We start from the raw sequence: 16,438 nt of genomic DNA on the forward strand, positions 1-16,438 counted from the left end.
GTTTGACTTTAGGGACCGTGTTCTTTTCTTTGAATGCTTCTTTTTTTCTCCTGTAAACTCTATGTTGATGCCTTTGCCCAAAAAGCTCTACTTTTGTCTCATCTGACCCGAGAACATTCTTCCAAAACGTTTTAGGCTTTTTCAGGTAAGTTTTGGCAAACTCCAGCCTCGCTTTTTTATGTCTCGGGGGTAAGAAGTGGGGTCTTCCTGGGTCTCCTACCATACAGTCCCTTTTCATTCAGACGCCGACAGATAGTAAGGGTTGACACTGTTGTACCCTCGGACTGCAGGGCAGCTTGAACTTGTTTGGATGTTAGTCGAGGTTCTTTATCCAACATCCGCACAATCTTGCGTTGAAATCTCTTGTCAATTTTTCTTTTCCGTCCACATCTAGGGAGGTTAGCCACAGTGCCATGGGCTTTAAACTTCTTGATGACACTGCGCACGGTAGACACAGGAACATTCAGGTTTTTGGAGATGGACTTGTAGCCTTGAGATTGCTCATGCTTCCTCACAATTTGGTTTCTCAAGTCCTCAGACAGTTCTTTGGTCTTCTTTATTTTCTCCATGCTCAATGTGGTACACACAAGGACACAGGACAGAGGTTGAGTCAACTTTAATCCATGTCAACTGGCTGCAAGTGTGATTTAGTTATTGCCAACACCTGTTAGGTGCCACAGGTAAGTTACAGGAGCTGTTAATTACACAAATTAGAAAAGCATCACATGATTTTTCGAACAGTGCCAATACTTTTGTCCACCCCCTTTTTATGTTTGGTGTGGAATTATATCCAGTTTGGCTTTAGAACAATTCTTTTTTTGTTTTTTTCATTTAAGACAAATTAGTGCCCTCACTAAAGTCTCTAATGACCTACTAACAGCTAAATCTAATGGTCACTACTCCATGCTAATTCTCTTGGATCTTTCCGCAGCATTCGACACTGTGGATCATCAGCTCCTCCTCACTATGGTCCGCTCCATCGGCATCAAGGACACCGTTCTCTCTTGGTTCTTCTCCTATCTCTCTGACCGATCCTTCACTGTATGTTTTGCTGGTTCCTCCTCCTCTCCCCTTCCCCTTACTGTTGGGGTTCCTCAAGGATCAGTCCTAGGCCCCTTCCTCTTCTCTTTGTATACTGCCCCTATTGGACAAACAATCAGTAGATTTGGTTTCCAGTACCATCTCTATGCTGACGACACCCAATTATACACCTCTTCTCCTGCTTTCACTCCGACCTTCTTAGAAAACACCAGTGATTGTCTTACCGCTGTCTCTAACATCATGTCCTCCCTCTATCTGAAACTGAACCTGTCAAAAACTGAACTCCTCGTGTTCTCTCCCTCTACTAACCTACCTTTGCCTGACATTGCCATCTCCGTGTGCCGTTCCACCATTACTCCCAAGCAACATGCCCGCTGCCTTGGGGTCATCCTTGATTCCGAGCTTTCATTCACCCCCCACATCCGATCACTAGCTCGCTCTTCTTATCTTCTTCATTTCAAAAATGTTTCTAGAATTCGCCCTTTTCTTACTTTCGACTCTGCATAAACTCTTATTGTCTCACTTATTCATTCTCGTCTGGACTATTGTAACTCTCTACTAATCGGCCTCCCTCTTACCAAACTCTCCCTGCTCCAATCTGTCCTGAATGCTGCTGCCAGGATCATATTCCTCACCAACCGTTACACCGATGCCTCTACCTTGTTCCAGTCATTACACTGGCTACCCTTCCACTCCAGAATCCAGTACAAAACTACTACCCTCATCCACAAAGCACTCCATGGCTCAGCACCACCCTACATCTCCTCTCTGGTCTCAGTCTACCTCCCTACCCGTGCCCTCCGCTCCGCTAATGACCTCAGGTTAGCATCCTCAATAATCAGAACCTCCCATTCCCGTCTCCAAGACTTTACACGTGCTGCGCCGATTCTTTGGAATGCACTACCTAGGTTAATACGATTAATCCCCAATCCCCACAGTTTTAAGCGTGCCCTAAAAACGCATTTGTTCAGACTGGCCTACCGCCTCAACGCATTAACCTAACTATCCCTGTGTGGCCTAATTAAAAAAAAAAAAAAAAAAAAAAAACATAATCAGGTTCCTCGCATCATGTTCTCATACACTTTATGTGGTTAATAGCACTCTGTGTCTGTACTGCTACATACTTAGGCTGTTAACTGGTTCATGCAGCTTTACATGAACACCCGAGCCTTACACTATGGCTGGTCCAAATAACTAAAGCAATTGTTACCATCCACCTCTCGTGTCTCCCCTTTTCCTCATAGTTTGTAAGCTTGCGAGCAGGGCCCTCATTCCTCCTGGTATCTGTTTTGAACTGTGATTTCTGTTATGCTGTAATGTCTATTGTCTGTACAAGACCCCTCTATAAGTTGTAAAGCGCTGCGGAATATGTTGGCGCTATATAAATAAAATTATTATTATTATTATTATTATTAAATGAAGATAATAATACCAGAGAATTTGTGTTTGCAATAATTTTCAGGAAGAAACTGAGTATTATCTGACAGAACTGCAGGGGTGTGAATACTTTTGGCCATGACTGTATGTGATACATATCTCCCATCAACAATGTGTCCGGGAGGTTCCTTACAATGAGGAGCTGTATAAATAGATGACATACTTTGTACTCCACAGTTCCATTCATGGTTCATCCGTTTTTGATGAGTACCAGACAGATGCCCAATCCAGGGGCGGCATGTATCAGACCCTGGCTGTATGATCTCAGCCAGGAATGTGTACTCTGATACATCGGGGGAAAAAAACAAAACACTTTGCCTGTCCAACTAGCCTCCAGAGCAGCTCGGTCTGGCTTTTAATGTATGTAATTCTCTGACATGGAGCAGCATTTTAGAGTCAAACATATATGGTTGAGATCATATTGACAGTGCCTCATACATGCTATCCCTTGATTGGGATAGCATGTATTAGCTGTCAGGTTCTCTTTAACAGATCGTCTGCTAATAGTCAATGGATAAAAAAAGTTCAGACACTCTACTTGCTTCAGTGGAAAAAAAAATGGATGAAAAAAAGAAATGCACATCAAGTATGAGGACAAGTGTGAAAAAAAATGAAGTATTGTTAGTACTATAAGATGTATATTTCCCAAAAAAATATGGGAAGAAAATAGGGGGACTATCATATAGTTTGAAAGCAGGCATACCGGGGGGGTTGCTGCGGTGGTGGAGCAGGATCCCTTACTCAGGAAGCCGGTGGCAGCAGCAGTGTAACGATGCTGCAGGTCCGGTGTTGGACCTGCACAGCAGAATGCATGACTGGTTTCCCGGTGGCAATTTTCCTTAAGCCGTGGGCCACGGCATATATGAGCCGAGATCTCAATCTGAACATGCACCACCTCCAGCGGCCATTTTCCTAAAGTCGTGGGCCACTGGAGGCGATGCGTGAGCCGAAATCTCAATCGCCGCACATGCCGCCTCCAGTGAGCCACGGCTTGAGAAAAATGGCTGCCGGGAAATCAATAATGCACTCTGATCTACTCACCGACGACACCGGGCCTGTAGCATTGCCACGCTTCTGCAGCCGCAGGCTTCCTGAGAAAGGGACCCCGCTCCACGCAATGCACTTTGCCTCACCGCCAACACCGGGCCTGCAGCATCGCACTGATCGGATACCCCCACCTTCCACCCAGGGCCCACAGCGTTGCCCCACTTGCGACGCTTCCTGAGGAAGGGACCATGCCTCCTCTGAACCCACTCCACCGCCGCTGGCCCACAGGTATGATACCCTTAAATTCGGACTATAAGATGGACCCCCATCTTATAAAACTTGTTTTTTTTCCTATTTTCCACCCCAGAATTTGGGGAACGTCTTATGGTCCGATGCGTCTTCTAGTCCGAAAAATACAGTAGTCCGTTTCTCTTGCATGGCAACACTCATATGGAAGCGTGAATGCAGCCTTTTTTTATTTACATAACTACAATAATCACTACATCAGTGGGATATTGCACTTGTGTTTTAGGTGTGTACTGGAAAATTGTCAGGTTTCGTATTTTAGAAATAAATACATAAAAAGTAATGATCTTAGGAATATACTAATTTATTAAACCCACATTCTGCATATCTTTTGCTGTCTAAGGCTGTGTGTCGGCAAAAAGCTTTTATTGCCTTTAATACGCTGCGTATTTTCGCTGTTGCAAAATAACAGGTAGGAGGTAGATTTTCTATGCAGGATGAAAGGTTCAATAACAGCAGACTATAAATTATTGATAAAGTTTCTAAAAAAAGACATTATGAATCAGATTCTGGTTTATGGATTCTAAATATATAGGTTTTACTTTAAATCCACTGTGGCGTTTCAGAGAACATGGTAGAAAGCACTGCCAGGGACAAGTTGTCTAGTCGAACAGCCATATCCCCATCTGGTCACTGACTATAATTGCATGACCTTTTGTCTCCTTACGCCAGCTTCTCACTCTCCAAAAGGAGAACCGCCCCATTGTCCACACTGTATAGGGAAGACGGCAATTTTTGGGGCAGTGCGAATCAGCTGACAGCTACCTTTTAAAGAGCCTATTGACTTTCTCAAATATAATCACAAGGTTAAAGAGCATGGTCATTTTATGAATAAAAGGTCAAGATAATTTCCCCTTGTAGATGTTAATTGTGAATATACCCCTGTAAGGTTGAGGCTGTGAATACTCATAATTCCCCACAGTTACGTACATGCAATAAAAAGGAAACAGTCATCAGAAGCAATACATTAGACATTTAACAGATGAGATCATTCTACCTCTAGAGTTATAATGCCTCCAACCGTCATTGAGTAGATGTCATACTCTGCAACTTGTTTGCTTAAGGACATGCTGAGCTTCTGCAGGGCCTCTAAATACTGTTTGATTAGTTTTCTGCCAAGGTTAGTGAGAACTTCTGAAGTATTCCCTTCAAGGTAAAGCTTGATCCAATTTGCATGCAACTTTTCTGCTTTCCTAAATTGTTCTACACCATCATCTGAAAAATCAATAACATTCATTTATAAAAAATGTAGAAGATAGATCATTCATGAGAAGACAATATTATTATTATAGCAAAATTACAGTTAGCAATATCACAATTGTACGATAAGTGTTCACACCAACTAAGAATGAAAAAAATGATTCATGTGTGTTTATTGCATTCACCTACTAAAGACCTGGGCAAAGTGCAGTGCGGTGGCCACATCCATTATATTCCCGTCTGGCCTGAGGCTGCCACCATGTGGGGGGTCTAGATGGGCCATCATACTGCGTGTATATGGGGGCCTGTCATACTGAGTGTGTAAGGGGCCTGTCACGCTGCGTGTGTATGGGGGCCTGTCACACTGCGTGTGTATGGGGGCCTGTCACGCTGCGTGTGTATGGGGGCCTGTCACGCTGCGTGTGTATGGGGGCCTGTCACGCTGCGTGTGTATGGGGGCCTGTCACGCTGCGTGTGTATGGGGGCCTGTCACGCTGCGTGTGTATGGGGGCCTGTCACGCTGCGTGTGTATGGGGGCCTGTCACGCTGCGTGTGTATGGGGGCCTGTCATACTGCGCGTGTATGGGGGCCTCTCATACTGCGTGTGTCTGGGGGCCTGTGATGCTACGTGTGTATGGGGGCCGGTGATACTACGTGTGTATGGGGGCCTGTGATACTACGTGTGTATGGGGGCCTGTCATACTGCGTGTGTCTGGGGGCCTGTGATACTACGTGTGTCTGGGGGCCTGTGATACTACGTGTGTATGGGGGCCTGTCATACTACGTGTATATGGGGGCCTGTCATACTGCGCGTGTATGGGGGCCTCTCATACTGCATGTGTATGGGGGCCGGTCATACTGCGTGTGTCTGGGGGCCTGTGATACTACGTGTGTATGGGGGCCTGTCATACTACGTGTATATGGGGGCCTGTCATACTGCGCGTGTATGGGGGCCTCTCATACTGCATGTGTATGGGGGCCGGTCATACTGCGTGTGTCTGGGGGCCTGTTGAGATCAGGAGAGCGGGGGGCACCACTGAATATAAGACCATTGGGGCTCACTATGGACTGAGAAACCAGATAATAATCAGACAAAGCGAAAGATCATGTCCATATATATAGGAGCACCACAACTGATTATCAAGAAAAGATATAAATACATATGTACCAAAAAATTGATTTTTATTAAATAGCACAGAAAACACATTTCAAACAGAAACCAAGACTAAAAACATTTAAAAGTGCAAAGCACAGCACAACGTTGCAAAACAGTCATTTCCTAGTATAGGGAAAATGACATACCACATCCCCGCCCCTGCAAAAGAGGAAAACTAGATGCATATAAGGTGCAATACCATATGATGAAAGTATATAGCTAAAGACACCTAGTAGTTGTGAGATCAAAAATAAACAATAAATATATGCCCCTCAACAAATGGCTGAAAAAATAATAGATATAAGCATATATATATACAAAAGAGTGCCTAGATATCATGATACCACATGGCCTAAAAAAATGCACAGGAGAAGAAACAGTATATAGTGCTAGTAGGCCTATAATAGACCAATGCTATATGGCCACGGGTATATATATTATGGAACCCACCAGAAATACACTGCCATCTGAGACCTGAATGAGTATATACATACGCCCTGTAGATACCAAAAGGGACAGGTGAAATACCAGGCAGGTGCAGGCTGATGGAAGAAAGAAATGAGGCACATGAAAGGGGGGGAAAGGGGATGTGGGGTGCAAACCCACGCGTATCGCCGCTGCTGTGGCGGCTTCCTCAGGGAAAAATGGCATACTGTGAGAAATGCTAGACGGAGCTATATGCAGGTTCGTAATAAGACAAACAACATTCACCTGTTTAGAGCGGCGACGGAGAGGCAAGAGGAGTGAGCTGACCTGTCTGGGGGCCTGTGATACTACGTGTGTATGGGGGCCTGTGATACTACGTGTGTATGGGGGCCGGTCATACTGCGTGTGTCTGGGGGCCTGTGATACTACGTGTTTATGGGGGCCGGTCATACTGCGTGTGTCTGGGGGCCTGTGATACTACGTGTGTATGGGGGCCTGTGATACTACGTGTGTATGGGGGCCGGTCATACTGCGTGTGTCTGGGGGCCTGTGATACTACGTGTGTATGGGGGCCTGTGATACTACGTGTGTATGGGGGCCTGTCATACTGCGTGTGTATGGGGGCCTGAATTATGGTGTGTGTATGGGGGCCTATCAATCTGTATGTGTGTATATGGCAACCTATCATTCTGTGTGCGGATATGGCAACCTATCATTCTGTGTGTGTATATGGAGGCCTATCATTCTATGTGTATGTTTATATTCTGTGTGTGTGTATGTGAGCCTATCATACTGTGTGTGTGTAAAGAGTGGCATCATACTGTGTGTGGAGGCTATGGGAATAATAATACTGTGTGTGGGGACCATCATACTGTGGGTTGGGGGAATGGAGAGGCTTTGGGGTCCATCATACTATGTGTGGAAGGGTGCTGTGAGAGACATTATATACAGCATTATATAAAATGTTCAGTTTGTCTTATTTTTCTCTTTATAGGTATATTTTTGAGTAAATGTATTCTATAAACTTCTGACAACATCTCTGAATTTCCAAGCAATACCGTAAATTTTGTATTTTTTTTCTGAAAAGGAGAAATGGTCCAAATTAAAAAACAAACAGTGCTTTCAGACCTCAAATAATGCAAACAAAACAAGTTCATAATCATTTAGAAGCAACAATACTAATGTTGTAACAAGAGTTCAGAAATCAATATTTTGTGGAATAACCATGATTTTTAATCACAGCTTTCATTCGTCTTGGCATGCTTTCCACCAGTCTTTCACACTGCTTCTGGCGCAAAAATGTAAGCAGTTCTTTGTTTTATGGCTTGTCACTATCCATCATCCTCTTGATTACATTCCAGAGGTTTTCAATGGGGTTCAGGTCTGGAGATTGAGCTGCCCATGACAGGGTTTTGATGTGGTGGTCTCTTAATTTTTGCCAGAGCTGTATGTATAGGGAACTGCTTGGTCAATCATATTTAATGTGGAGGAGGGCTGTGAGGTTCATCATACTGAGTTTGGAGAGGAGGTTTGGTGTAAATCATACTGTATGTGTATGGGTTGTGGGGGAATCATGCTGTATATTATACAGTTTTTATTAGCTGCTATTGATACGATAAGGCTTATTGTAACATGTGTTATTGATATCTATTAAAAGTAGCAACTAGTTAACATTCTTAATTCTGACCAATATTAAATAAGAATTATATAATAAAGTAATAAAAATAATCACAATTAAGTTCAGCACGTTATTTTGGCCTCCACAACCTGTGACGTAACAGCAGTATAGCGTGATATTTGCGGGAACAACCTGTGTCAGGACCAAAATGGCCATCTGGCCCCCAACCCTAATACTGACTGTGCAAGCAATATAAAATCACACAACATGTGGGCAAAACTCTCAGCACACTGCAGTTCCCATCACTACCATTAGAAGGTCACGCTTACATATAGCATACGGTAGATATTTTATGATGCAACATCTCAAAATCATTTCTTTTTCGAAGTTGGTATTCTGACAGCACACGATAGGATGTGTTACACCAAGAATGAAGGGAACAAATGACACATCTGTATTTTTTTCTAAACATGGAAAAAACCTTGAGCAGAGGCCTATAGTACATCTGTCCTTACTATTAATAAACTAAGGACTTAAGGTACCGTCACATTAAGCGACGCTGTAGCGATATCGACAACGATGCCGATCGCTGCAGCGTCGCTGTGTGGTCGCTGGAGAGCTGTCACACAGACAGCTCTCCAGCGACCAACGATGCGAAGTCCCCGGGTAACCAGGGTAAACATCGGGTTACTAAGCGCAGGGCCGCACTGACTGTGAGCTCCGGCCGGCCGTAAAGTAAAAGCAGAGCACAGCGGTGACGTCACCGCTGTGCTGTGCTTTACGGCCGGCCGGCGCTCACAGTCAGTGCGGGAAGCAGATGGCCAGGGACCTGACGGACATCAGAAGGTGAGTATGTACTGTTTTTTTTTTTACATTTACAATGGTAACCAGGGTAAACATCGGGTTACTAAGCGCGGCCCTGCACTTAGTAACCCGATATTTACCCTGGTTACCATTGTAAAACATTGCTGGCATAGTTGCTTTTGCTGTCAAACACGACGATACACGCCGATCTGACGACCAAATAAAGTTCTGGACTTTCAGCAACGACCAGCGATATCACAGCAGGATCCAGATCGCTGCTGCGTGTCAAACACAACGAGATCGCTATCCAGGACGCTGCAATGTCACGAATCGCTATCGTTATCGTTGCAAAGTCGTTTAGTGTGAAGGTACCTTTAGAGATGAATTTGCTCAGGTCCCTGCTTATTTGGCAAGCTATAGCATTTACCAAATAAGCTGCAGAGGAAACCTGACTTCCTGGATCGCTCCCGCTGATCATCTGCCTGGCTCCGCAGCTGCCATGTGTCGCAGCTGTGTGACAGTCACGACACATTTATGGAGAGCCCAACAAAAAGGCACATTTGCTAAACTCTAAGGACACCAGAAGTCTCCAAAGTATTTAGTCATATCCTGAACGCGGCTCTCATCATTCTCCCCTGCTCTGACAGAGATCGGCGCGAGCAGGGGAGAATGATGAAAGTTACATTTAAGTGATAAAAGACAGCAGGAGGCGGCTGATTGGACTATTACTCCCATCAGCCTACCCCTGCTGCTGCTAATAACAGTGACAGGAGGAGCGGCTGATGGGGGAATTCATCAGCCGCCACCTGCGCTATAATAAATGAAAAAAACGGCCTAGGTTTACCTGTATTTTCTATAACCAGCTAGGCAAAACTCACAGCTGGGTGCTGCAATCCTCGGCTATCATCTTCAGAAAGGTTGGTTATCAGTGACGTCACCGCTGTGCTCTGCTTTACGGCCGGCGCTGACACATTCAGTGCAGGAAGCTCTCGGCAGCAGCGCAGCATTAGCAAGCGCTCCTGCCGAAAGCAGTTTTAACCCTGTGGACGCCGGCGGGGGACGTGACAGACATCAGAATGTGAGTATGTAGTGTTTTGTAGTGTTTTTTTTTTTTACTTTTACAATGGTAACCAGGGTAAATATCGGGTTACTAAGCGAGGCCCTGCACTTAGTAACCCGATGTTTACCCTGGTTACCCGGGTGCTGCAGGGGGACTTGTCATTCCCGATCGTTGGTCGCTGGAGAGAGCTGTCTGTGTGACAGCTCCCCAGCGACCACACAACGACTTACCAACGATCACGGCCAGGTCGTATCGCTGGTCGTGATCGTTGGTAAATCGTTTAGTGTGAAGGTACCTTAAGAGATGTGAAAGCTGTGCAAATAATGTTACTGGTACATAGTCTTTCCTCCTTTGCAAGTCGGGAAGTGCTGGGCACTGGCTTCTTGGTGTCGCAATGATCTTTCTCAGTCACAGATTTGAAAACTTCTGGGTGTGAGCGTTGTAAATGTCTTTTTAGATAGGAATCCCTCATAGGAGCATTTTATCACTAACTGAATATGCGCCGATTTTGAGCTCACAGCATTTGTTTTCATCTATCGTACACCGACACATAAAATAATTTTTATCTTGAGTTAATTTGAAATGCTGAAATACAGCAGACTGCATAAGAAAATATTCCTATTGTATTGACTTCATTGTAACTATATAAATTCACTCTCAAAAAAGATATATTGTAATTCCTGCAAGAATATGGAATCCTATATAATTCTGGATAGAAATAAAACAAACTTCGCAGAAATCAATAGTACAGATGATAGCAAATAAAAGTTTGGAATATATGTTATTAGATAGCTTTACTTTGAACTCTCAATCTCAGGGGTTTCTCAGGGTACAGCTAAGTAAGTGTTTCACATCATGATGCAGCCTAAGAAGAGGTGAGGAGGGAGGGGGAAAGTTTCTGCTGAATCATACCCCATATAGAAACAAATTGCTAGCAGAGTTAATAACATGAAGAGCATCACATCAACTAACCTCTTCAAACATGAGCTCAGAAGAAAAGCAAACGAAATCATGAAGCATATAAAGAAAACATATATTGGACTATTGATTTATGCACAGTTTAGTGACAGTTTAGATATGCCAGGGCCAGACTATGTGTGCACGTTGAGTATTTGCTTGCAGAAATTTCTGCATCTCTTGGCAGGAAAATCGCTGCAGAAAAAACGTGCGTTCTGTATTCGTTTTTTGTATGTGTTTTTGTACAGCAATGAAGGATTTTTTGAGCTAAATAAAAATATTTACAAAAACGTTTTGTGATGTAATTTCTTGGTTCAACACCACCTTTTTCATGCCAATGCAGTGGCATAAGGGTAATTGTATTAGGGCTTGGTGTCAGCAGCTGTTATTGACACAGAGCTCTAGGCTTAAGGTACCGTCACACTCAGCGACGCTGCAGCGATATAGACAACGAGCCGATCGCTGCAGCGTCGCTGTTTAGGTCGCTGGGGAGCTGTCACACAGGCAGCTCTCTCCAGCGACCAACGATCAGGGGAACGACTTCGGCATCGTTGAAACTGTCTTCAACGATGCCGAAGTCCCCCTGCAGCACCCAGGTAACCAGGGTAAACATCGGGTTACTAAGTGCAGGGCCGTGCTTAGTAACCCGATATTTACCCTGGTTACCATTGTAATAGTAAAAAAAACACTACATACTCACCTTCTGATGTCTGTCACGTCCCCCGCCGGCGGCTTCCCTGCACTGAATGTGTCAGCGCCGGCCGGCCGTAAAGCGGAGCATAGCGGTGACGTCACACACACCGATCCAGCGATGACAGCGGGTGATCAGCGACGAAATAAAGTTCTGGACTTCTAGCTCCGACCAGCGATATCACAGCGGGATCCAGATCGCTGCTGCGTGTCAAACACAACGAGATCGCTATCCAGGATGCTGCAACGTCACGGATCGTCGTCGTTCTTGCTGCAAAGTCGCTTAGTGTGAAGGTACCTTAAGTAATGAAAAGGTGTTAGCCCTACACTCTCATTACTAAGCCGATAAGTAAACACAAACACACACACAGTGACCGCCGATTCCGCGGCGGGATCGCATTCCGAAAGAAAACGCAGCATGTTCATTCTTTGTGCAGAATCGCGGGGATTCCGCACACATAGGAATGCATTGATCCACTTACTTTCCGCATGTGGCTATGCCCACCATGCAGGAAGTAAGCGGATCATGTGCGGTTGGTACCCAGGGTGGAGGAAAACGCAGGTAGCATCAATAGTAAAAAGTTGGTCACACTTGTCAAACACTATGTTTGACAAGTGTGACAAACCTGTCAATCAGTTTTCCAAGTGATGCTACAGATCGCTTGGAAAACGCTCGCATTCTGCAAGCTAATTACACTTGTAAAATGCTAGTGTTTAGCGGGAAAACGCATGCCAATTCCGCATGCGTTTTACCCGCGACACAGTTGCGGAATTGCCGCGGAAATTTCCGCGGAAATTCCGGACGTGTGCACATAGCCTAAGAAAGGTATGGATTAACATAGGTCTGTCTGAGGATTTTAAGTCTTCCATACCTAGGCATAATAGAGCCATTTGGGGGGGGGGGGGGGGGGATTGTAATGTTACTACTGGAAAGGTTCTTAATAAACTTGGGCCCATAAAGATTGTATTTTGGGACAGCTCCAGAAAACATGAAAAATATTCCCATAAAGGCCACAGTTTCTCCAACACATTGGCGGATTTTTTTAATTGATGTGGTAAAGTCTTGAAGGGGTATACCACCAACTAGAGAGTAGTTTATAGAATTATTTGTGCAAAAATATTGAAATGTTAGATGAATCTGAGTATGTTACAGTATTTTCCCATTTTTTACTTTGAAAAGACAGTTTCAGGTCTGATTCCCATCTGGTCATATAGCTGTTTTTTATAAATTCAGTGTCGCTATTAAAACAATTGTAAATACTTTTGCAACTCCAAAATATTATGTGGTTAACGTTGCACAAAAGATTAACTGTTGCCTCAGAAAATAAAGGTTTATTAAGGAGAAAATTATGTATATGATCCTTTAGAATCACGTAGTGTAGAAAAACTGTAGTGGGAAGGTTAAATTTGTTTTTTAGGTCCCTAAAAGGAGAAAAAATGTTTCCCGTCATAGATATCTTAATTTAGTTATTCCATGTTCTGACCAAAATGGAGGGATTGTGTAGTTGTAAAGAGAGGAAATAAAGGATAGAGGAAGATTTTTTAGGAAATTGAATATATCCACACTTTTTTAGGTTTGGCTAGCTTCTTCCATGCGTGAATAGAAGCGTGAAAAATGGGATGAGTAGAAACATTAGAACATTTTTTAAACAGATGTTGCAATAACAGGTCACGTGGAGATCTATTATTGTTTAAAGTGATTTCCAAGTCAAGCCAGGCCAGTGAGTCAGCTTGGGTCAACAAGTACATACTCTGTTTAATAAGGTTGGCAAGATAATAGGCTGAAATATTTGGATGACCAAATCCGCCGTGTAATTTATTTTTATATATGATGTTATTAGCGATTCTAGCTTTCTTATAGTTCCATATGAAACACTTCATTAGAGATTGAAGGATCGTTAGGTAAGAGGTAGATATTTTGAGAGGGAGGGTTCTGAAAATGTATAGTATTTTGGGAAGTGTTAAAGATTTGCCTAACCATGAAAGGTCTCCATCTCATAAATAGAAAAATCCTTGGTGATAGTGCCGATTAAAGAATCCAAATTAGAGGGGATTTAAGTTAATATCTTTAGTAATGGTTATTCCAAGGTAAGCAATGTCCTTATCTGCCCAGCCTAGAGATGACATTTCTTTTATTTTGCTGATCAGAGCATCGCTTAAGTTAAAGTTTAGAATTTTTGATTTGTCTTCATTGATTTTGAAGTACGATACATCCAAGAAGAGTTTCAGTATTTTCAATATTTCTTTTATAGAGTTAAGAGGGTCTGAGAAAGTCATCAGTAGATCGTCCGCAGAAAGCTTATTTTAAAGTGGCGAGATGGTGTATGAATTCCTAAAATTGTTTGATTTTCTCTGATTTTTTGGGCCAAGGGTTCCATGGCTAAGATAATCAAAAGGGGGAGAGAGGACAGCCCTATCTGGTGCCATTGGTGATTGGAAAGGAGTTGGATAGGTGGTTATTAGGGTAAATTTTGGCACTGGAGTTGAAGTAAAGCGCCATGACATATGACAGAAACTGCACAGTGAAGCCAAATTTTAGAAGGGAAAGCTTTAGGAAATCCCAGTTAAGTCTGTCGAACCCCTTTTCTGCGTCAAAAGTAATTATAGTTGAAGGAAGTTTAGAGGAATTGATTAATTTGATAATATTGATGATTCTTCTGGTGCCATCTGTGGGTGGCCTTCCTTTAACAAAGCCAATTTGGTCATTATTAATCAATTGTGGAAGAACACAGTTCAGTCTGTTGGCCAGGATTTTAGAGTATATTTTAATGTCTGAGTTGATTAAGGAGATTGGTCTGTAGTTTTTTTTACTTTATCTTTTTCTCCTTCTGACTTGGGAATTAAGATGATGGTGGGTTCTAGCATTTCTGCTGGTAAGGAACCTTGAGAGGATGCCAGGTTAAAAATCTGGGATAAATTTGGGGATAAAAGCTCTTTAAAAGTTTTGCAGTATTCGTTAGTAAAACAGTCGAGGCCTAGGGATTTAAAAGGTTTTAATTGTTGGACGACATCAACTATTTCTTTACTTGTAAAAAGAGTGGTGAGTAGGTCTAGGTCTTTCGGATTTAGTTTAGTAAGGTTTATGGAAGAAAGGAATGATTCAATAACATTTTTGTCTGGTTGAGAAGGGGATTGTAGGTTGATATTATAAAGGTTATGGTAAAATTTTGCAGACGCATCTACTATATCCTTGGGATGTAAAAGCACCTTCAGGGGAAATAATTTTATGTATTCCGTTATGGATTCTTTTTTATTTCAGTCGGTTCATCATGTATCTAGTGGGTTTATTAACCCCTTCCCGACCTGTGACACAGCGTATGCGTCATGAAAGTCGGTGCCAATCCGACCTGTGATGCATATGCTGGGTCACAGAATGATCGCGCTCCTGCAGGTCGGGGGAAAGGGTTAACTAATTTCACCCGACCTGCAGGGACAGGGGGAGTGGTACTTCAGCCCAGGGGGTCGTGGCTACGATCGCTCTGATTGGCTGTTGAAAGTGACGTGCCACTTTCACTTTCAATCAGAGCAATCGTAATATTTCACGAATGAAAATTGGTGAAATATTACAATCCAACAATGGCCGATGCTGCAATATCAGTGGCCATGGCTGGAGACCGCGATCTGCCACCGCCACAGATCCATCGCCCCCGTCCTCCGTCCTGTCTTCTGCTGTCCTCCGCTCCCCTCAGTCCTCCTGTCCGCTTCCACCGCAGTCCGATCACACATCCCCGTGGTCCAATCCCACCCCCGCATACTTACTGTGCTCCGGTGTCCCTCCCGGTGTCCGTCCGTCTTCTCCATGGGTGCCACCATCTGCCGGCTGGCAGATTCATTCCAGGTACATTTTGATTGCTGTGGTTCTCTTAACAGTGATCAAAATAAAAAAAAATAAAAAATACCCCCCCCCCCTTTATCACCCCATAGGTAGGGACAATAATAAAAAAAAGAAAGTATATTTACTTTTATTTTTCAACTAGGGTTAGGGTGACAACTAGGGTTAGAGTTAGAACTAGGGTTAGGGTTAGAACTAGGGTTAGGGTTAGAACTAGGGTTAGGGTTAGAACTAGGGTTAGGGTTAGAACTAGGGTTAGGGTTAGAACTAGGGTTAGGGTTGCAATTAGGGTTAGAATTAGGGTTAGAATTAGGATTAGAACTAGGGTTAGGGTTAGAACTAGGGTTAGGGTTGCAATTAGGGTTAGTGTTGCAATTAGGGTTAGAATTAGGGTTGCAATTAGGGTTAGGGTTGCAATTAGGGTTAAAACTAGGGTTAGGGTTAGAATTAGGCTATGTGCACACGGTGTGGATTGGCCACTGTGGATTCATAGCAGTTTTCCATCACGTTTACAGTACCATGTAAACCTATGGAAAACCAAATCTGCTGTGCCTATGGTGCAGAAAATACCGTGCGGAAACGCTGCGTTGTATTTTCTGCAGCATGTCAATTCTTTGTGCGGATTCCGCTGCGTTTTACACCCGTTCCTCAATAGGAATCCGCAAGTGAAATCCGCACAAAAAACACTGGAAATTCACGGTAAATCTACAGGTAAAACGCAGTGCATTTTACCAGCGGATTTTTCAAAAACTGCGGAAAATCCTTACACGAATCTGCAATGTGGGCACATAGCCTTAGGGTTTGGGTTGGAAATAGGGTTAAGATTAGGGCTGTGTTGGGGTTAGGGTTAGACTTGTGATTAGGGGTGTGTTGGGGTTAGGCTTGTGGTTAGGGGTGTGTTGGGGTTAGGCTCGTGGTTAGGGT

The 16,438-nt window shown here is 43.6% G+C and overlaps 1 protein-coding gene across 3 annotated transcripts in view; it reads right to left on the reverse strand.

Moving 5' to 3' along the window:
* The window catches only part of PIGG (phosphatidylinositol glycan anchor biosynthesis class G (EMM blood group)), a 168,070-nt gene that overhangs the window by 68,436 nt on the left and 83,196 nt on the right, over window positions 1-16,438 (reverse strand). For all 3 annotated transcript variants that reach the window (XM_077270283.1, XM_077270261.1, XM_077270272.1), the window contains one exon: window positions 4,769-4,986. In XM_077270283.1, the coding sequence (XP_077126398.1) occupies window positions 4,769-4,986 (218 nt within the window). The remainder of the gene's footprint in view (window positions 1-4,768; window positions 4,987-16,438) is intronic.

This window comes from Ranitomeya variabilis, chromosome 1 (genome assembly GCF_051348905.1).
Source record: "Ranitomeya variabilis isolate aRanVar5 chromosome 1, aRanVar5.hap1, whole genome shotgun sequence".
In the NCBI taxonomy this organism is placed as follows: Eukaryota; Metazoa; Chordata; class Amphibia; order Anura; family Dendrobatidae; genus Ranitomeya; species Ranitomeya variabilis.